The sequence below is a fragment of the Bombina bombina genome, chromosome 4 (assembly GCF_027579735.1).
Source record: "Bombina bombina isolate aBomBom1 chromosome 4, aBomBom1.pri, whole genome shotgun sequence".
NCBI lineage: Eukaryota > Metazoa > Chordata > Amphibia > Anura > Bombinatoridae > Bombina > Bombina bombina.
In genome coordinates, this window is record NC_069502.1 from 393,098,976 (window position 1) to 393,122,358 (window position 23,383).

Genomic DNA, 23,383 nt, shown 5'->3' on the forward strand with positions numbered 1-23,383 from the left:
ATGCCACAGTCTTTGCTGTGGCTTTACCTTCCTTTAGGGTTATTTGTAGGTGCAAATTAAGCCTCCCTGAAGTCCTCCTGTACTCTTAAGGCTCTACACGTGAAGCTGCATGGAGCTGTGTTGCAAATCAACTGCGCAACTGAGGCGCAAAAATGAGGCCCCCTCCTTCATTACTCCAGAGTTATGGGGCCTTTCTGAGTCAGATTAGGTGTCTTACAAAATGCCAGGCATAAAAAAGTCCCCAAAAAGTGTTTCCAACGTCTAAAACGCTTAATAAATATAAGATTACCTTAATAAAGTAATCGATTTAGCCCATCACAGTGTCTGTCAGTATTAAAGCCCTTAACTGAAGCCATCATTCTATACAGTGTCTCAGAAAATGGCTTACCTTCCCTCATGGGATTTCTGTCAGTCTTCTAGCACTACCAAGTCCCGTGGAGATGCTACTTGTTAGAGCGGCAAAGAGAATGACTGGGGGGGCGGAGCCTGAGGGGAGCTATATGGACAGCTTTGCTGTGTGCTCTCTTTGCCACTTCCTGTAGGGATTGAGAATATCCCACAAGTACGGATGAATCCGTGGACTGAATACACCAAGTAAGAGAAAGCAGCGCTAGAAATAAAACACGCGTAGCTAACGCACCCCTTTGGACGCAAAACTCTAAATCTAGGCGTAAGTTAGGGGGTGTTAGGGTTAGGTTTAGGGGTTAATAACTTTATTATAGTGGCGGCGACGGCGGCAGATTAGGGGTTAATAGATTTAATAGGCTATGTGGGCTATGGCGGTTTAGGGGTTAATAATAGAATAGGTTTATTGTGGTGTGAGCTATGGCAGTTTAGGGGTTAATAATTAGGCTTATTGCGTTGTGGGGGGTTGTCGGTCTAGTGGTTAATACATTTATTATTAGGAGTGAGAGGGGGGATTGCGGATATAGGGGTATACGTGTCGGGCTTATTTTTGGGAGGCGTGTTAGACAGTTACGGCAGATTTAAAATTTTAGTTAGTTTTCTTAGGCGCCGGCAGTTTCTAAAGTGCCTTAAGTCACTGGCGACTCCAGAAATTTGTACTTACGCTTATTTCTGGACATCACTAGTTTATCCGACTTACGGCACTTTAGGAAGTGCCCCGATGTGCGAGGTGAAATTACGGGCGGCGCGGGTTCCCTCGCTTGCACAGAAAACTACGCGGTATATCGGATCGCGCCCCTGGTGTTTTTTACTCTCCTGTAACTCTCTTCTGGTACGTGAATAGAGACCCTGTCAATCTGCAAACTATTCTTTGCACTCTGGTGTTTTTTACTCTCCTGTGACTCTCTTCTGGTACGTGAATAGAGACCCTGTCAATCTGCAAACTATTCTTTGCACTCTGGTGTTTTTTACTCTCATGTAACTCTCTTCTGGTACGTGAATATTTACATAGAGCAAATGATTTTAGTTTGTTAATTTAGTCCTACATCTGTTGTACTGTTATCCAATGTCTTATTTCTAATGTTCAGTTAATTGCCATGTGATGTTCAATCCTTATCAATACTTGCTATTATTCTAAAATTTATAGCTGTCTTATTCCATAATTTTAACCTCCCCCAAATTTTATTGTCTGTTTACTTAACATCTCACCCTGACCAGACCAGAATCTAACTTTCCAATTGGCCTTTCTAATTGTCTTTGATTAGCAATCAACTAAATTTAGTGAACTCAGCTGACTGCCCTCCCTGCATATATTTCACACTAGTTTGGGATGTGCATTGCACTGGGATGTGCATTGCTATAACAACATATGTTCACATTTTTAAAGTGAACATTTCATAAGTGAGGCATTAGCAATAGAATTATACAAGAATTAAGTGAACATTTTATAAGTGAGGCATTAGCAATAGAATTATACAAGAATTAAGTGAACATTTTATAAGTGAGGCATTAGCAATAGAATTATACAAGAATTAAGTGAACATTTTATAAGTGAGGCATTAGCAATAGAATTATACAATAATTAAGTGAACATTTTATAAGTGAGGCATTAGCAATATAATTATACAAGAATTGAACAAGGATTGGGCAAGGGACAAGAAAAAGGCAGGTACTTACTTGCACCTTTCAACAAATACATCCCATCTCTTCCCTCACATTTTCCTCATTCGAAACCCACATGATTCACTTATTCTCTCCTCTTTCTATACGTGTTGCAGTCATATACCGTCCTCCTTGCTCCTCAACTCAATTTCTGGATCACTTGGCTGCCTGGCTACCTTATTTCCTTTCCTCAGACACCCCTTCCCTCATTCTTGGTGACTTCAACATCCCTCTTGACAATCCCACTGCCTCCTCTGCAAAACAATTTCTGCAACTCACTTCCTCTTTCGGTTTGTCACAATGGACTGATTCTCCCAAAGATGGTCACTCCCTTGACCTGATCTTTAGCTATCGATGCACTCTCTCAAACATCACAAACCCCCCCTTTCCTCTTTCTGACCACATCTCCTTACTTGCAACATATCATCCCTCCCTACAACTCTCCCTCCTTCTGCTCCTCACACCAAACTTCCCAGAAGCATTATGTCACTAGATCAACAACAGCTTTCTAATTCCCTCAAACCTCTCATCTCATTCTTCTCCTCCTTTTCCTGCCCTGACCAATCTATCTGCCACTATAATTCCACCCTTACATCCGTCCTTGAAAATCTCGCCCCTCTTACCATAGCTCGGAAATCAAACACTCATCCTCAGCCCAGGCATACTCCTCTGACACGATACCTACGCAGATGTTCCCATACTGCTAAGCGGCACTGGAGAATCTAGGAGTTCAGCTGATTTTCAACATTACAAATTTATCTTGAACTCCTAATACTCTGCCCTTAATTTCCATAAGCAACACTACTTCTCTACTGACTCTTATCTCTAATATTTCTTCAAACCCAAAACGTTTGTTCTCCACTTTCAATACTCTTCTCCACCCTCCCCCACCTCCTAATACAACTTCTCTGTCAGCTCAAGACATTGCCAACCACTTCAATAACAAAATCAACTCCATTAGAAATTAAATCAGCTCTCAACATAATTCCGTTCTCTCACCCCCTCAAATGCTCTCAATCAACCACAACCCACATAACCTTAAACTTAGCTCATTCTCCCCTGTTACTGAGGAAGAAGTTTTGGCACTTATACTATGCTCTCACCTCACTACCTGTCCCCTTGACCCAATCCCCTCACAGCCACTCCCCTCCCTCTCTGCCACCCTTACCCCTATACTCACACACACTTTCAACCTCTCCCTCAGCACTGGTATATTTCCCTCATCGCTGAAACATGCACTGGTCACACCTATCCTCAAAAAAACCTTCCCTTGATCCTACCTCCCCATCCAACTACCGCCCTATTTCCCTCCTCCCTCTTGCATCAAAGCTTCTCGAAAAACTAGCTTATGCACGCCTATCCCATTTCCTTACAATAAACTCCCTCCTTGATTGCAATCTGGATTTCGTCCCCATCACTCCACAGAGACAGCAATTGTTAAGGTTACCAATGACCTACTTAGAGCAAAATCAAAAGGCCACTTCTCTCTGCTTATCCTCCTTAATCTGTCCGCAGCCTTTGACACTGTTGACCACCCTCTTTTGCTCCAAACCCTCCAATCCTTCGGCATCTGTGACAAAGCCCTCTCGTGGCTCTCTTCCTACCTGTCAAACCGTACCTTTAGTGTAGCCTTCTCTGGAGCCTCATCTGCCCCGTCACCACTTTATGTCGGAGTACCGCAAGGCTCTGTCCTCGGTCCCCTTCTTTTCTCAATCTACAATATCATTTGTATGCCGACGACAACCAAATTTACTTTTCTGCACCTGACCTATCTCCTTCCTTGCTAACCCGTGTCACTAACTGTCTCTCTCACATCTCTTACTGGATGTCCTCTCACTACCTCAAGCTAAATCTCTCCAAAACTGAGCTCCTTATTTTTCCCCTTTCTTCTAAGCTCTCCACCCCCAATCTCTCTATAACTGTCGACAACTCCATCATTACCCCAACCCTGCATGCCCGATGTCTCGGGGTCACATTTGACTCAGATCTTTCTTTCACTCCTCACATTCAGTCATTGACTAAAGCCTGCCGCTTCTACCTTAAAAACATCTCTAAAATTAGACACTTCCTTACACAAGACACAACTAAGATTTTAATCCACTCTCTCATTCTTTCCCGCCTCGATTACTGCAACTCTGTCCTCTCTGGTCTCCCCACCTGCCGCCTAGCTCCTTTACAATCAGTAATGAATGCCTCTGCCAGACTCATCTTCCTTACACGTCACTCTTCATCTGCTGCACCTCTCTGCCAATCCCTTCACTGGCTTCCTCTTGCCTCTCGGATCAAACACAAAATTCTCATTCTGACATACAAAGCCCTCAACTGCACTGCTCCCCCCTATATCTCAGACCTTGTCTCCAGATACTCTCCCTCCCGTCCCCTTCGCTCTGCTCACGACCTCCTACTCTCCTCCTCTCTTGTCACCTCATCACACTCCCATTTACAGGACTTCTCCAGACTGGCTCCCATCTTGTGGAACTCTCTGCCTCGCTCCACAAGACTCTCTTCTAGTTTTAAAAGCTTAAAGTGCTCCCTAAAGACTCTACTGTTCAGGGATGCATACAACCTACGCTAACTTTTCTTTACACCAGTTCCTCTCCTCCATTGCAATCCCCTGAACCCCCTTAGCAGGTAAGCCTAAGAGTCCAGCTGTTTGTAGATCACCTTCTTAAGAGCTGACTACAACAGTGCAACTCTTGGCAGGTCCCTCTTCCCATTTGATCCCTATAATTGTTTTGTTGTACTCTGCCTTTGTTTATAGCGCTGCAGAATCTGTTGGCGCTCTACAAATAACCGATAATAATAATAATAATAATAAGCTGCCTTACACTAAAAACTAAACATTACAATAAAATTTACTAAATTACAAAAAATAAAAAAAATAATTATCAAAAATAAAAACGAATTACTCCTAATCTAATAGCCCTATTAAAATAAAAAAGCCCCCACAAAATAAAAAAAAACCCTAGCCTACACTAAACTGCCAATGGCCCTTAAAAGGGCCTTTTTTTTTTTTGTTTTTTTTTTTTTTTTGTTTTTAAAACAGCTTTATTGAACAAAAAAGATCAATTTACAACTTGAGTATTACCATGAACAGAAAATAAAAATGAATAAAAGAAGATTACAGAAAATTTCACGTACATAGCAAAGTCCAAGTGTCTCCTAATGCTGTTGGATTTTACATTTATAAGCATTTATAAGCATAACATCATATAACGTTGAGTCAGAATTTTACACAATTTTACAATTTTACAGTTCTACAGGTTGCGGCCTCTCCACATTGTTGCATGCAGGGTGGGAAAACATCAAAAGCGTCATAGGACCCATGGAACTCGCAAAGTCCTATTGAGTTGAGAGGGCTGGAGTTTGAATTTGTGCTATGTTGTTTGTGTATGACTCCCATAATATCTTCATCTGAATGTATTTATCTGCTTTTTTGCATTTCATGTAAGCATATTCTTCTAGTTCTAATACATGATGCATCTTATGGTGCCATTGAGCTAATGTGGGGATTTCCCTACTCTTCCAATTCTTAGCCACTAAAGACTTGAAGCTGTTACTTGCAATATATAGTAGGCTCCTCTTGTAACCCTGAAATCTCCCATATACTATGTTAAATAACCATATAGTTGGTTCTGCTGATACTTCCATTTCTAACAAAGCTGAGGTTTCATTAGCTATTCTCCCCCACATTTCCTGTAAAGGCGGACATGTCCACCATATGTGTGTCATGTTTCCTGGGGTGGCCCCACATCTCCAACATCTATCATTGCTGGCTGGAAAAATCTTGTGTATTTTTGAGGGTGTGAGATACCATCTCTGAATGATTTTGAGATTTAATTCCACCAGCCTGCTAGACGCTGAGGTTTTATTTATAGATGCGAACATGTATGTCTTGTCTTTGTGTGAGAGTTCAATGTTAAGCTCTCTCTCCCAGCTATCAATGTAGTGTGGCGTATTAGAGGTCGCTTGTAGGATGGAGTATGTGAGTGAAAGAGTTCTCCTAGGTGGAGAAGATGTTGCGCACAATGTCTCAAATGGTGTGAGTGTACGCAGCAGATTTCTTTTATCATTGTGTTTGTATATGTAAGAATGACATTGTCTCAGTAAGAACCAATCCCCAAAGACCGTGTATCCCTCCTCTATCAGATCGCTTGGGGGTTTCAATCTCTGTTCATTTCCCAGGTGTAACATCATTATAGCTCTCTGGTTATTTATGGCTTGGGGGTCTCTTAGAATTTTTGCCCCTGGTGTGAAATCTGTGTTGTCAGTAAGTGGTGTCAGTGGAGAAAATCTAGATGACACATGTGGGTATTCTATGATGATTTTGTCCCATATTTTAATGGTTTCTGAGATTATTGCATTTTGGGAAATGTGCGCCGGCAACCCAACTCGCCGTTGCCAGCACATTGTCCCAAGTGTCTCTGCTCCGATATATCATGTTCTAATTTTACCCAGGCCTTGTTGTCATAGTTTGTGAACCAGTCTACCACCCTTTGCATAAAAACTGCTTGCCTGTACTTTTTGAGATTAGGAACCCCGAGCCCTCCATTTTTAATATGTAAGAACATAAGTTTTTTGTTAATTCTGGCTTTACGTTTGTCCCAAATGTATTCAAATATGTTGTTCTGAAGGGTCGTCAGGTAGTTTATTGGTAAGGGGATGGGTAATGATTGTAGTAGGTATAACAACCGCGGCAGAATGTTCATCTTTATCGCGTGAACTCTACCCAGCCAGGTAATGTGCTGGGAGCGCCATGAGGACAAATCATTAACAATGGTCCTCTGTAAGGATTTATAATTAAGTAGAAACATTTCCCGTATGGAGGGGGCCAACATAATTCCCAAGTATTTTAGGCTAGATTTCTGTATCCTGAAGGAGCATATCTCCTGTATATGTGCCTTAAGGTCTTCGTTGCCTTGCAGGATTAACATTTCAGATTTGTTTTTGTTCACTAAGAAATTGGAGGCTAGGTGATAGTGATCTAATTCTTGTAATAGATGGGGAATTGACACTAGTGGGTTTGAGAGGAAAAATAGGATGTCATCTGCATATAGCAGTGTCTTATGTACTGTATCTTTTATGTGGATCCCTGAGATGTCTGTGTTAGATCTTATTTTTGAAGCTAGGACCTCCACTACGCAGGCAAACAGCAGGGGTGACAGGGGGCACCCCTGTCTGGTCCCATTGGAAATGCCTTAAAAGGGCCTTTTGTGGGGCATTGCCCCAAATAAATCAGCTCTTTTTCCTGTAAAAAAACATACAAACACCCCCCAACAGTAAAACCCACCACCACTAACCATTGCCCTGAAAAGGGCATTTGGATGGGCATTGCCCTTAAAATGGCATTTTAGCTCTAACATTGCCCAAACCCTAAGCTAAAAAAAAAAAAAAAAAAAAAAAAAACACCCAAAAAACCCTTAACAAAACTTAACACTAACCCCTGACGATCCACTTACAGTTATCGAAGTCCAGACATCCTCATCCATTCGGCAAAGTCTTCATCCAAGCGAGGAGTCTTGATCCAGACGGCATCTTCTATCTTCATCCATCCGGCGCGGAGCAGGTCCATCTTCAAGACATCCGTCGCGGAGCATCCTCTTCTTCCGGTCGTTGCTGAAAAATGAAGGTTCCCTTTAAGTGACGTCATCCAATATGGCGTCCCTTACATTCCTATTGGCTGAAAGATTTCTATCAGCCAATAGGAATTAAAGGGGAAAAAATCCTATTGGCTGTTGCAATCAGCCAATAGGATTGAGCTTTTATCCTATTGGCTGATTGGAACAGCCAATAGAATGAGAGCTCAATCCTATTGGCTGATTGGATCAGCCAATAGGATGAAAGCTCAATCTTATTGGCTGATTGCAACAGGCAATAGGATTTTTCCCCTTTAATTCCTATTGGCTAATAGAAATCTTTCAGCCAATAGGACTGTAAGGGACGGCATCTTGGATGACGTCACTTAAAGGGAACATTAATTTTCCAGTGATGACCGTAAGAAGAGGATGCTCCGCGCCGGATGTCTTGAAGATGGACCAGCTCCGCGCCTGATGGATTAAGATAGAAGATGCCGTCTGGATGAAGACTCCTTCTCGCTTGGATGAGGACTTCGACGGCTGGATGAGGATGGATGTCTGGACTTCGATAACTGTAAGTGGATCATCGGGGGTTAGTGTTAGGTTTTTTTTAAGGTTTTTTTTGGTGGGTTTTTCTTTTAGCTTAGGGTTTGGGCAATGTAAAAGAGCTAAATGCCCTTTTAAGGGCAATGCCCATCCAAATGCACTTTTCAGGGCATTGGTTAGCTTAGGTTTATTTAGATTTAGGTTTTTATTTGGAGGGTTTGGTTGGGTGGGTGGTGGGTTTTACTGTTGGAGGGTTGTTTGTATTTTTTTTTACAGGTAAAAGAGCTGATTTCTTTGGGGCAATGCCCCACAAAAGGCCCTTTTAAGGGCCATTGGCAGTTTAGTGTAGGCTAGTTTTTATTTTTTATTTTGGGGGGGCTTTTTTAATTTGATAGGGTTACGTTAGGGTTAGGGTTACATTAGGGTCAGGGTTATGCTTAGGGTTACGTTAGGGTTAGGTTTAGGGGTTAATATATTTATTTAGTGTTAGTGATGTTGGAGGCCAGAGGTTTAGGGGTTACTAACTTTAGTATAGTGGCGGCGGCATTGGGGGGTTAATAAGTGTATTTAGATGGTGGCGATGTTAAGGGCAGCAGATTAGGGGTTAATAACATTATGTAGGTTGCGGCAATGTCAGGGGTGGCAGATTAGGGGTGTTTAGACGTGGTTTTTATGTTAGGGTGTTTCTTTTTCTTTCCCCATAGACATCAATGGGGCTGCGTTACGGAGCTTTTCTTTCCGTGATAGCAGGTGTTAGGCTTTTTTTTTGCCGGCTCTCCCCATTGATGTCTATGGGGAGATCGTGCACGTCAAAGCAGCACTTGTATTTGGGTGCGGTATGGAGCTCAAAGCCACCATATCGCCCGTACAAGCCTGCTTTTTGTAAACCTGTAATAGCAGCACTATAGGGAGGTGAAATAACACCGCTTTTGTGGCGGTCGTTAATTTCCGTATAGCGCTGAAAACTCGTAATCTAGAGGTTTGTGAATATATCATATGAGGACTCTAGAATATGCATGTCATAAAGTAGAACATGCAGATGGCGGCCAATATAAGAAATTACTTTCCGGAGAAAAATGAAAAAATTCAATTTGCATTTATATATTTCCAATTGATACGATCAGTAAACTTGGTCCCCTCATTGTGGAATTATATGAAAACAAACATAAATAAACAATCAACACAGATAAAAATAATATTGGGGTAAATAAAAACATCCTTCCATCTTAGAAGAAAGATTTTGAAAAAACCCAATTGTGGGAAATTCCTAGTCTGGCGCCTTAGGCCACTTTAAAATACACTCAGATAAATAACGCATTGAATACTCTGTTCAGGAGATGTAACGCTCGTGGAATACTCCTCTATCAGACCAAACTCGGCCAGTAGTCTTGTTATCCCGGCGTCGAGCCGGAATGGTAGGGAATATCCCAGAGCAGAGAAAGTTAGTGAGATGAGGAAGGCAGCACATGCCATAGCGGCAACAGCAGAGCACTCCAAGGATGAACCACTAGAATGGTCAGGCAGGCAGGGTTTGGCAGTACATGGGCACACCACTAGAATGGTCAGGCAGGGTTTGGCAACAGTAAAGCAGTCCAAGGGCACACCACTAGAATGGTCAGGCAGGGTTTGGCAACAGTAGAGCAGTCCAGCAGTTTAAGGGTTAAGGCAGGTAGAGTAGTCAGACAGGCAGGTTCAGCAACAGTGATCAATCCAGCAGTGTAAGGGTTAAGGCAGGTAGATTAGTCAGACAGGCAGGTTCAGCAACAGTAATTAATCTAGCAGGTTAAGGGTTAAGGCAGGTAGAGTAGTCAAGCAGGCAGGTTCAGCAACAATACCAGGCACAAGACAGAATGATCTGTCACACCCAGGAGCACACAAAGTAACACCTATACTTGGGCAGTGACAGATCGTTCTAAACACATTTAAATAGGCGCAGATTCGCGCCACTGAGCTCCGACCGGTATCCAGAACCGACACTGCCCCTGACAACGAGCAGGGAAGGAGACACCGCGCCCCTAGCAACGGCTAGAGCGGTACGGTGTGACAGGAGTTGACTCAAGTGCTCAAACTTTACATGTCGAGGCGTTAAAAATGGAGCTAAAGACAGAAATCTTATCTAAGCCTGTGGTTAAACCTCTTTGCGGAGGTACCGCATAGAGAATAAAAAGGTTAAATAGAGCCACAAAAATAACCGCTCTAATCCCCTTCTCTTTATAAGAGATCCCATAGATATAGCATTCATTTCCATGAAAACAGATCTCAGAAACGGCTAAGATTATAAGCAGGCTGCAAATATGTGCAGACACAAATTGTCCAAAATACATGGTTGTAGATGTGCAAGATATGTACAGCATGGTTGTATAAGTACTATAAGCAGAGGGCAGACATAACGTTTTGAGCCCTAACTGCGCAACAATAAATGCGATCAGAGCTGCTTGCTCGATAACAACTGCGCCATAAACAGTACTGAACACACACCCACAATAAAAGACTGAGTCCTTACAAAAAGAAGCCCATTAACGTTCGTAACAATGAACCACACAGGGATAGAAGGAGGGAATATTAATGTTGTCATTACACCCATTCCTCACACACCATAAGTCCTGGGCTTGTCCTTAAAATAGCCCAGTAATGGAGCTGTAAAATCCCGGTTATGATATAATAAACTGAAGAGAGTGGATTAACTGACCGGGTCCAAGGTATTTATTTCTGTACACACACACACACATATATATATATATATATATATATATATACATATATATATATACACATACATACACACACACACACACACACACACACATGTATATATACACATGTGTATATACAGGTATATACAGGGAGTGCAGAATTATTAGGCAAGTTGTATTTTTGAGGATTAATTTTATTATTGAACAACAACCATGTTCTCAATGAACCCAAAAAACTCATTAATATCAAAGCTGAATAGTTTTGGAAGTAGATTTTAGTTTGTTTTTAGTTATAGCTATTTTAGGGGGATATCTGTGTGTGCAGGTGACTATTACTGTGCATAATTATTAGGCAACTTAACAAAAAACAAATATATACCCATTTCAATTATTTATTTTTACCAGTGAAACCAATATAACATCTCAACATTCACAAATATACATTTCTGACATTCAAAAACAAAACAAAAACAAATCAGTGACCAATATAGCCACCTTTCTTTGCAAGGACACTCAAAAGCCTGCCATCCATGGATTCTGTCAGTGTTTTGATCTGTTCACCATCAACATTGCGTGCAGCAGCAACCACAGCCTCCCAGACACTGTTCAGAGAGGTGTACTGTTTTCCCTCCTTGTAAATCTCACATTTGATGATGGACCACAGGTTCTCAATGGGGTTCAGATCAGGTGAACAAGGAGGCCATGTCATTAGATTTTCTTCTTTTATACCCTTTCTTGCCAGCCACGCTGTGGAGTACTTGGACGCGTGTGATGGAGCATTGTCCTGCATGAAAATCATGTTTTTCTTGAAGGATGCAGACTTCTTCCTGTACCACTGCTTGAAGAAGGTGTCTTCCAGAAACTGGCAGTAGGACTGGGAGTTGAGCTTGACTCCATCCTCAACCCGAAAAGGCCCCACAAGCTCATCTTTGATGATACCAGCCCAAACCAGTACTCCACCTCCACCTTGCTGGCGTCTGAGTCGGACTGGAGCTCTCTGCCCTTTACCAATCCAGCCACTGGCCCATCCATCTGGCCCATCAAGACTCACTCTCATTTCATCAGTCCATAAAACCTTAGAAAAATCAGTCTTGAGATATTTCTTGGCCCAGTCTTGACGTTTCAGCTTGTGTGTCTTGTTCAGTGGTGGTCGTCTTTCAGCCTTTCTTACCTTGGCCATGTCTCTGAGTATTGCACACCTTGTGCTTTTGGGCACTCCAGTGATGTTGGCAGCTGCACGCTTGACTTTTCTCAGTTCATGGGCAGTTATTTTGCGCCTTGGTTTTTCCACACGCTTCTTGCAACCCTGTTGACTATTTTGAATGAAACGCTTGATTGTTCGATGATCACGCTTCAGAAGCTTTGCAATTTTAAGAGTGCTGCATCCCTCTGCAAGATATCTCACTATTTTTGACTTTTCTGAGCCTGTCAAGTCCTTCTTTTGACCCATTTTGCCAAAGGAAAGGAAGTTGCCTAATAATTATGCACACCTGATATAGGGTGTTGATGTCATTAGACCACACCCCTTCTCATTACAGAGATGCACATCACCTAATATGCTTAATTGGTAGTAGGCTTTCGAGCCTATACAGCTTGGAGTAAGACAACATGCATAAAGAGGATGATGTGGTCAAAATACTCATTTGCCTAATAATTCTGCACTCCCTGCATATCTATATATATATATATATATATATATATATATATATATATATATATATATATATTTAAAAAAAAATATTTCATTTTTTTAGGTATTTGAATGGAAAGGGCTATATATATATATACATATACACACACACATATACACACACGCACACATTTATATATACATACACATATTTAGACGTATATGTATGTATATATACAAGAGTGGAAAAATATCACTATGGTTGTCTAGTCAGGGGTTGAAAGCTACTAGCCCAGAGGGCCAAAGTTAGTAGTCCACTGATATATATATATATATATATATATATAAACACGGAAGGGGACTGCACTCTCATACCGGGCCGGGTACACATCCCATGACCCTGTAACATGCTCAGCCCTGGGTGCTCACAGGCATTCACAGGAAGCTGTGCTGTCCCCAGAGTCAAAGGCAGTTAACCCCAGACAGGTCTGGGTGCAAGTACCATAGGGAAATTACAAAACAAATTAATACAACACACAGAGAAAGTCCAGCACTCACTTACAAGATCTCAGTTAAGATTTAAAAGCAAAAATGGAAAGGTTAGTTACCGCATTTGGCCAAATGGGACAAGCCCAAGTACCACATCAAGGTCCTTTCCAATACCTGGGACCCTAAAGCAGCCACACAATGCAAGCTCTCAAATCCAAACAAACTCTGAACAAGGGAACGGTGCACAGGCTTATGTAATCACCCTAGACATATACAAAACACGGAAGGGGACTGCACTCTCATACCGGACCGGGTACACATCCCATGACCCTGTAACATGCTCAGCCCTGGGTGCTCACGGGCACTCACAGGAAGCTGTGCTGTCCCCAGAGTCACAGGCAGTTAACCCCAGACAGGTCTGGGTGCAAGAACCATAGGGTACCACATCAAGGTCCTTTCCAATACCTGGGACCCTAAAGCAGCCACATAATGCAAGTTCTGTGCACCCTTCCCTTGTGTCCAGTTTGTTTGGATTTGAGAGCTTGCATTGTGTGGCTGCTTTAGGGTCCCAGGTACTGGAAAGGACCTTGATGTGGTACCTGGGCTTGTCCCATTTGGCCAAATGCGGTAACTAACCTTTCCATTTTTGCTTTTAAATCTTAGCTGAGAGCTTGTAAGTGAGTGCTGGACTTTCTCTCTGTGTTGTATTAATTTGTTTTGTAATTTCCCTATGGCTCTTGCACCCAGACCTGTCTGGGGTTAACTGCCTGTGACTCTGGGGACAGCACAGCTTCCTGTGAGTGCCCATGAGCACCCAGGGCTGAGCATGTTACAGGGTCATGGGATGTGTACCCGGTCCGGTATGAGAGTGCAGTCCCCTTCCATGTTTTGTATATGTCTAGGGTGATTACATAAGCCTGTGCACCCTTCCCTTTTTCCCAGTTTGTTTGGATTTGAGAGCTTGCATTGTGTGGCTGCTTTAGGGTCCCAGGTATTAGAAAGGACCTTGATGTGGTACCTGGGCTTGCACATATATACACATACATGGTAATGGAGATCACCTGATGCAAGCAGTAACCAGGGTATTGATGAGTGGGCACTTTTACATCCCCTATCAGCCTCCATAACACAGAGAGGGGCATGAGACCCAATTCGGTAAAGAGGGAAGCTTCCTGTTTCAAATGAGGGATCATATTCCACTGTCATTAGTAGGTGATAGCCATTAAAATGGCAGTCACTTCCTTATGTATATACTCTATTGGGGGCATTGACTACAAATGAGCCACTATCACCTAAAGGCAGCATAAAACAAACACCCTCAATACCCATATTAGTTGAGTTTTAAATTACCCAGTGCTCTAAAAGGGACATAAGCCCAAAATAAGCACTAAAATGGGGCAAGTGGGCCTTCTTTCATGCCCAGGTGGCTGATAAGCTGATCACTGTGGCAAGCATTTGGAACAAAATCAGGGGGATGGGTATCCCCTATGCTGCCCCCAGAACACATAGTGGAACATAAGGCCACTTATTTGAAAACAGGATTCCTATTTTTTTTCAAATAAGTGGGTCTGTGTTTGAATAGCTGCCAGGTGATTGTCATAACAATGACAAATACCTCACAGCATTGGCCCTATTTTGTTCTACTGATTCTACAGCTATTCACCATACAAATACACTATATGGCCAAAGGTTTGTGGACACCTGACCATCACACTTAAATGAGCTTGCTGGACATTCCATTTCAAAATCATGGGCATTAATATGGAGTTGCCACTCCTTTGCGGCTATAACAGCCACAACTCTTATGGGAAAGGTGTGTCTATGGGAATTTGTGCCCATTCAGCCAAAAGATGCATTTGTGAGGTCAAGCACTATTGTTGGACGAGAAGATCTGACTCATAATGCGTGTTAGACTTAATCCAAAATGTGTCCAGACTCTGTGCAGGCCACTCAAGTTCCTCCACACCAAACTTATCAAATCATCTTTTTATAAGACTTGCATTGTGGGCAGGGGCACAGTCATGTTAAAACAGAAAAGGGCATTTCCCAAACTTCCCACAAGGATGGAAGCACCCAATTATCTAAAATGTCTTTGTATCCTGTAACATTAAAACAACTCTTTACTGGATCTAAGGGACCATTTTCCACCAAACTTTACAGTAGGCATGATGCATTCCAGTAGGTAGTGTCCTGGCATCTGCCACAGACATATTCTTCCATTAGACTTCTAGATAGTGAAGCGTGATTCATCGCTCCCGTTAATATGTTCCCACTGCTCCAGAGTTCACTCCAGCCAACACCTGGCATTGCACAGGTTATGAGGCTTGTGCACTGCTGCTCAGTCATGGAAACCTATTTCATGAAGCTACCAACGCCTAGTTCTTATGTTGCTTAGTTGTTATATGTTGCTTCCAGAGGCACTCTGGAAATCTGTAGTGAGTGATGCAACATATGATAGGTGATATTTATGTGCTACATGCTTCAGCACTTGGTAGCCCCACTCTGAGTTTGTCTGGTCTACTACTTTGTGGCTGGGCTGCTGTTGCTCCTAGATATTTTGACTAAACAATAATAGCACTTACAGTTTTTCAGGGCAGATCTAGTAGAACAGACATTTTATTAACGGACTTGTGGCAATTGTGGCATTCTAAAGTCACTGAGTTCTTCAATACGACCCATTGTACTGCCAATGCTTGTCCATGGAGATTTCATGATTATGTGCTGGATTTTATGCACCTGGTGGAAATTGGTGTTGCTGAAACACCTAATTAGTAAGGGTGTTCACATATAGTACTTTTAGCTATACAATGTACATCATAAGACTCCTGATGTGAAAAAGGAGTGTTTAACCATAACATTTTGTTATAGCTTACAAGTGATTGTCATATTAATATTAACCCCTTGAGTGCTAACAACGGCTCTGAGCCGTCACAGAGTTTCCCGTCGCTAGCACTCTCCCACCTTGAGGGAGATCTGGGGGCTCTTGCCCGCTCCTACCCTGGTGATCGGGCCTGCATAGTGACAGGCATCGCCGGGGCTTGATGCGCAACTTTATTTATAATTCACAATATTAAGTATAGGAGCAGGGGGCATGCTGCTTAGAAGCCTGTATCTCAGGCATCTAAGCAGCTACAGACCCCCAAGACCCACTGTTGGAAAGGTAATCGCCTAACATTTCCAACAGTGTAAGTCTTGGGGATCAGCTTAGCACCCAGGTGGGAAAGTGCTTAGTACTCAAAGGGTACAAGATCCTTGTTTTTCTAAAGGTACAAAAACTGCAAGTATCCAGATATTTGGGAAAATGAAATATTTTATGTATAGTGTTTATTCTACACTGAGGCCTAGATTTAGAGTTGGGCGGTAGCCGTCAAAAGCAGCGTTAGAGGCTCCTAACGCTGGTTTTTACCGCCCTCTGGTATTTGGAGTCAGCCATTAAAGGGTCTAACGCTCACTTTTCAGCCACGACTTTTCCATACCGCAGATCCCCTTACGTCAATTGCGTATCCTATCTTTTCAATGGGATCTTTCTAACTCCGGTATTTAGAGTCGTGGCTGAAGTGAGCGTTAGAAATCTAACTACAAAACTCCAGCTGCAGAAAAAAGTCAGTAGTTAAGAGCTTTCTGGGCTAACGCCGGTTTATAAAGCTCTTAACTACTGTGCTCTAAAGTACACTAACACCCATAAACTACCTATGTACCCCTAAACCGAGGTCCCCCCACATCGCCGCCACTTGATTAAATTTTTTAACCCCTAATCTGCCGACCGCCACCTACGTTATACTTATGTACCCCTAATCTGCTGCCCCTAACACCGCCGACCCCTATATTATATTTAATAACCCCTAACCTGCCCCCCACAACGTCGCCGCCAGCTACCTACAATAATTAAACCCTAATCTGCCGACCGCAAAGCGCCGCTACTTACGTTATCCTTATGTACCCCTAATCTGCTGCCCCTAACACCGCCGACCCCTATATTATATTTATTAACCCCTAATCTGCCCCCCTCAACGTCGCCCCCACCTGCCTACACTTATTAACCCCTAATCTGCCGAGCGGACCGCACCGCTACTATAATAAAGTTATTAGCCCCTAATCCGCCTCAATAACCCTATAATAAATAGTATTAACCCCTAATCTGCCCTCCCTAACATCACCGACAACTAACTTCAATTATTAACCCCTAATCTGCCGACCTAATCTTGCCGCTACTGTAATAAATGGATTAACCCCTAAAGCTAAGTCTAACCCTAACACTAACACCCCCCTAAGTTAAATATAATTTAAATCTAACGAAATAAATTAACTCTTATTAAATAAATTATTCCTATTTAAAGCTAAATACTTACCTGTAAAATAAACCCTAATATAGCTACAATATAAATTATAATTATATTATAGCTATTTTAGGATTTATATTTATTTTACAGGTAACTTTGTATTTATTTTAACTAGGTACAATAGCTATTAAATAGTTAAGAACTATTTAATAGCTAAAATAGTTAAAATAATTACAAATTTACCTGTAAAATAAATCCTAACCTAAGTTACAATTAAACCTAACACTACACTATCAATAAATTAATTAAATAAAATACCTACAATTACCTACAATTAAACCTAACACTACACTATCAATAAATGAATTAAATAAAATACCTACAAATAAATACAATGAAATAAACTAACTAAAGTACAAAAAATAAAAAAGAACTAAGTTACAAAAAATAAAATTTTTTACAAACATTAGAAAAATATTACAACAATTTTAAACTAATTACACCTACTCTAAGCCCCCTAATAAAATAACAAAGCCCCCCAAAATAAAAAAAATGCCCTACCCTATTCTAAATTAAAAAAGTTCAAAGCTCTTTTACCTTACCAGCCCTGAACAGGGCCCTTTGCGGGGCATGCCCCAAGAAATTCAGCTCTTTTGCCTGTAAAAATACACATACAATACCCCCCCCAATATTACAACCCACCACCCACATACCCCTAATCTAACCCAAACCCCCCTTAAATAAACCTAAAGCTGAAGAGGTCCAGAAGAGGCTCCAAAGTCTTCATCCTATCCGGGAAGAAGAGGCGATCCAGACCGGCAACCATCTTGATCCAAGCGGCATCTTCTATCTTCATCCGATGAGGAACGGCTCCATCGTGAAGACCTCCAGCGTGGACCAATCTTCTTCCGACGACGTCCAACTGAAGAATGACGGTTCCTTTAAGGGACGTCATCCAAGATGGCGTCCCTCGAATTCCGATTGGCTGATAGGATTCTATCAGCCAATCGGAATTAAGGTAGGAAAATGCGATCAGCCAATCAGATTGAGCTCGCATTCTATTGGCTGTTCCGATCAGCCAATAGAATGCGAGCTCAATCTGATTGGCTGATCGGATCGGCCAATCGGATTGAACTTGATTCTAATTGGCTGATTCCATCAGCCAATCAGAATTTTCCTACCTTAATTCCGATTGGCTGATAGAATCCTATCAGCCAATCGGAATTCGAGGGACGCCATCTTGGATGACGTCCCTTAAAGGAACCGTCATTCTTCAGTTGGACGTCGTCGGAAGAAGATTGGTCCGCGCTGGAGGTCTTCACGATGGAGCCGTTCCTCATCGGATGAAGATAGAAGATGCCGCTTGGATCAAGATGGTTGCCGGTCTGGATCGCCTCTTCTTCCCGGATAGGATGAAGACTTTGGAGCCTCTTCTGGACCTCTTCAGCCGCAGGATTATGGATCGCCAGCCCCCGCTTGGGTTGGATGAAGATTTTGGAGCCAGGACCGATCGGTGATACCCGGTGAGGTGAAGATAAGGTAGGAAGATCTTCAGGGGCTTAGTGTTAGGTTTATTTAAGGGGGGTTTGGGTTAGATTAGGGGTATGTGGGTGGTGGGTTGTAATGTTGGGGGGGGGGTATTGTATGTGTTTTTTTACAGGCAAAAGAGCTGCATTTCTTGGGGCATGCCCCGCAAAGGGCCCTGTTCAGGGCTGGTAAGGTAAAAGAGCTTTGAACTTTTTTAATTTAGAATAGGGTAGGGCATTTTTTATTTTGGGGGGCTTTGTTATTTTATTAGGGGGCTTAGAGTAGGTGCAATTAGTTTAAAATTGTTGTAATATTTTTCTAATGTTTGTAAATATTGTTTTATTTTTTGTAACTTAGTTCTTTTTTATTTTTTGTACTTTAGTTAGTTTATTTCATTGTAGTTATTTGTAGGTATTGTATTTAATTCATTTATTGATAGTGTAGTGTTAGGTTTAATTGTAGGTAATTGTAGGTATTTTATTTAATTTATTTATTGATAGTGTAGTGTTAGGTTTAATTGTAACTTAGGTAAGGATTTATTTTACAGGTAATTTTGTAATTATTTTAACTAGGTAACTATTAAATAGTTCTTAACTATTTAATAGCTATTGTACCTGGTTAAAATAAATACAAAGTTACCTGTAAAATAAATATAAATCCTAAAATAGCTATAATATAATTATAATTTATATTGTAGCTATATTAGGATTTATGTTACAGGTAAGTATTTAGCTTTAAATAGGAATAATTTATTTAATAAGAGTTCATTTATTTTGTTCGATTTAAATTATATTTAACTTAGGGGGCTGTTAGTGTTAGGGTAAGACTTAGCTTTAGGGGTTAATACATTTATTAGAATAGCGGTGAGCTCCAGTCGGCAGATTAGGGGTTAATGTTTGAAGTTAGGTGTCGGCGATGTTAGGGAGGGCAGATTAGGGGTTAATACTATTTATTATAGGGTTATTGAGGCGGGAGTGAGGCGGATTAGGGGTTAATAACTTTATTATAATAGCGGTGCGGTCCGCTCGGCAGATTAGGGGTTAATAAGTGTAGGCAGGTGGAGGCGACGTTGTGGGGGGCAGATTAGGGGTTAATAAATATAATATAGGGGTCGGCGGTGTTAGGGGCAGCAGATTAGGGGTACATAGGGATAATGTAAGTAGCGGCGGTTTACGGAGCGTGCAGATTAGGGGTTAAAAAAAATATGCAGGGGTCAGCGATAGCGGGGGCGGCAGAATAGGGGTTAATAAGTGTAAGGTTAGGGGTGTTTAGACTCGGGGTACATGTTAGAGTGTTAGGTGCAGACGTAGGAAGTGTTTCCCCATAGCAAACAATGGGGCTGTGTTAGGAGCTGAACGCGGCTTTTTTGCAGGTGTTAGGTTTTTTTTCAGCTCAAACAGCCCCATTGTTTTCTATGGGGGAATCGTGCACGAGCACGTTTTTGAAGCTGGCCGCGTCCATAAGCACCGCTGGTATCGAGAGTTGAAGTTGCGGTAAATATGCTATATGCTCCTTTTTTGGAGCCTAATGCAGCCATTCTGTGAACTCTCAATACCAGCGGTATTTAAAAGGTGCGGCCAGAAAAAAGCACGCGTAGCTAACGCACCCCTTTGGCCGCAGAACTCTAAATCTAGGCGTGAGTTTGTTAAAAAGTAGAAGCATGCGTACAATAACAAAATGAGTTGCATTATCTCTGAAATCAAATTAAAGTTAAAATTAAATATTCTATTCCTTTTAATTTTCTGCATACAATGCAGGATGGTAAAAAGTCACGAAAATAATACATTTTGGGCCAGATTACAAGTGAAGTGCTAAATATAGTTTTTGCAAAATCGATATTTGCGCTCCACTAAGTAATACCAGCACACGTTAATGTGCGCTGGTATTACAATTAGAGCTCAATTCGAACGCGACCTTGCTGGGAAGCACTGCGCTCACAAGAGCACGCTTCCATAGGCTCCAATGGGAGCCTTGTTCTCATGCTGTGAGACACAGCAAAGGGGGTAAGTCGCAGAGCGATGGCCAGCAAATATAAATATATAATAATTAATACAAAAATCACAATAATTTAGTTAACACAGAAAATAATATAAAATAAAAATAAAATGTGTAACAAAAACCACACACAAATAGTGATAATAGTTCAGACCAATATGCAGGAATATATCCAAAGTTAAAATAGTCTTTAATGGAAACAGTCCCACAAATAGTTCAAACAAACAATGTTCCTCAAAAGGAAGAAAAAGAAACACGTCATAGCATAATACTGTGTAACTCTTCACTCCCCAGATGGAAAGCAGACCCAGAATACTCACATTAGTTAGAGCTTCAACAGCTCAAGATAATTAGCTCTATAGACCCCAGGCAGACTGAACACAGACAATGACAAATGCTTAAAGCAAATGTACAATTTATTAAAAACAAAAGCCTAAGTTCTTTTAGATCACTAAGAGTAACAGGTACAAACATACAAGGATACTATGCGTGTGATAGTGCATTGTTACAGTTCGCATGAAGCTCCACACTGTATCTGTAGTCTTTCTGTACCGGACAAATACCCCATCTTGTGTCCAATTTCAACAATGCTTAAATGACTCCAATGATTGTTTCACCAACTGCTGTTAGCTTTATTAACACATAAATATATATGTATATAAGCATATACATATATATTTATTGGGAACACACAGTCCCCATAAACCGCAATGTAAAGGCACTTTTCAGTGCTGTATTATTTTTTTTTAACACCCCCCACCTGCCACTTTTAACTCCATAGAACTGCTTTTTGCAGTTATTTTATTAAAAAATAAAGATGCTACTATATTTATTTTTTAATAAAACATATTAAACTTGATTTTGGGTGCATTTGGTAGACATTTATAAAATTAACTAGTGATCAGATCTCTGGTTAATATTATAAGCACTAATTACTACCGCGAGCTCGCGGTAGCAATAACCAGCCACTTGTAATGGCTGGTTATTTATTGCGAGCTTGTAAATGGGCAAGTTTGCGGGCGCTCAAGCTCTACCTGTAATCTAGCCCTTTATCTACTAATTTTCTGTTATTTTTTTATTGAATAGTATAGAATCCAAAATGTTGGTGTTTTGGGAAGGTGAATGAATGCTGAATGTGGAATTATAAATCGATGATGCCTATGCTTTTGCTTACCATGTACACTTTAGAAAATAACACAAAAAGGAATCTATTTATTTATTTTGCATTTCAAATGATGCTTCCTAAATGTGGGTATTTATATAAACTAAAGTTATTTTCTAAAGGTGTTTGGTGTGTTGAGAAAAACAAGATATCATTTGTATGGGTACATCACAGAAAAAAGATTTAAATTAATGTGTCAATGCAATGAGCATCAAACAACTGAACAGCTGTAGCATAGAAGGGTGAATTACTTGGCAGCAAAGGCCAAACCAAGCATAAAGTAAACTTGACTACCATTAACATTAATTTATAGAATATGCAAAATTAAATATTATGCTCAATAATGTTACAAGTTTCACTAATTGGTTCTAAAAACTGTTCAGAAAAAAGTAATCTGTTTGATGGATATAATAATGTGACCAATACCCTTAATAATTAACTCAACCATATCTCACATACCAAGTACCAAATTTCAATCTCCTTACTTGAATATCTTCTTGTAGCTCCCTAATTTGCCTACGTTTGTATCTATACTTTTCTTCTGCAGCTTTTTTTTTTTCTTCTAGTTGAAGTTTCTCTTCATATTCTTCACCTGTAATTAAAAAATGTTCAACATGTAAATATTCAGTGTTTGTTTTACCATGTTATTTGTTGAGTTAAAGGGATATTCTTGTTGAATTTGAAATCCTGATTCCGTTTACAAAAATGCTTCTAGTAAAAGTTCTAACAACTTAACATATAATTTATCCTAACTCACAGGATAAATTATACAGTCCAACTGACTTGCAGATTGTACAACTATAAGCGATGTGAGCTTGCTTTCCCAAGATGCATATTGTTTGAGTGTCAGCAGTGACACATATCGTGATATTGCTGGCACTTGGAGTTTGCATGCATGTAATCTGTATGCTCCAGATGTAATGTGCACAGTGTAAGATAACACTAAAGTTACTAAAAGCAATTTGGAAAATAAAGTTATATTTAAAAATAAAATATTCTAGTTGAGTTCAAAATGTGCTATTTGGCCACAATTTTTCTTGGTAAATACTGTTAAAATAGAATTTGTGCATGTAAATTTGCTAATTTTTATAAGCTGAAAAACATAGATACTTTAGAAAACTTACCCTTCATATTATGAAAAAAAACTTACTTGTTTCAGTAACTTTATTAAATGATTTTCTGAAGGAGCTGTTGCATCCATTAATAACCTTAAGAGTATTTTCTAAAGCTGTTATTTCCTTTTCAGCTTTACGAATTTTGGCATCCAGATCATCACCTTCACGCTGGAGTTCCTCTTTTTCTTGAGCAGCCTGAAACACGGAGTACATTAATTAAAGGGACATAATACTCATATGCTTAAATCACTTGAAACTGATGCAGTTTAACTGTAAAAAGCTGACAGGAAAATATCACCTGAG

The 23,383-nt window shown here is 40.8% G+C and overlaps 1 protein-coding gene across 1 annotated transcript in view; it reads right to left on the reverse strand.

Moving 5' to 3' along the window:
* The window catches only part of CCDC39 (coiled-coil domain containing 39), a 151,888-nt gene that overhangs the window by 56,651 nt on the left and 71,854 nt on the right, over positions 1 to 23,383 (reverse strand). The window contains 2 exon segments of the mRNA XM_053710170.1: positions 22,451 to 22,557; positions 23,116 to 23,275. Coding sequence (XP_053566145.1) covers positions 22,451 to 22,557; positions 23,116 to 23,275 — 267 coding nt within the window.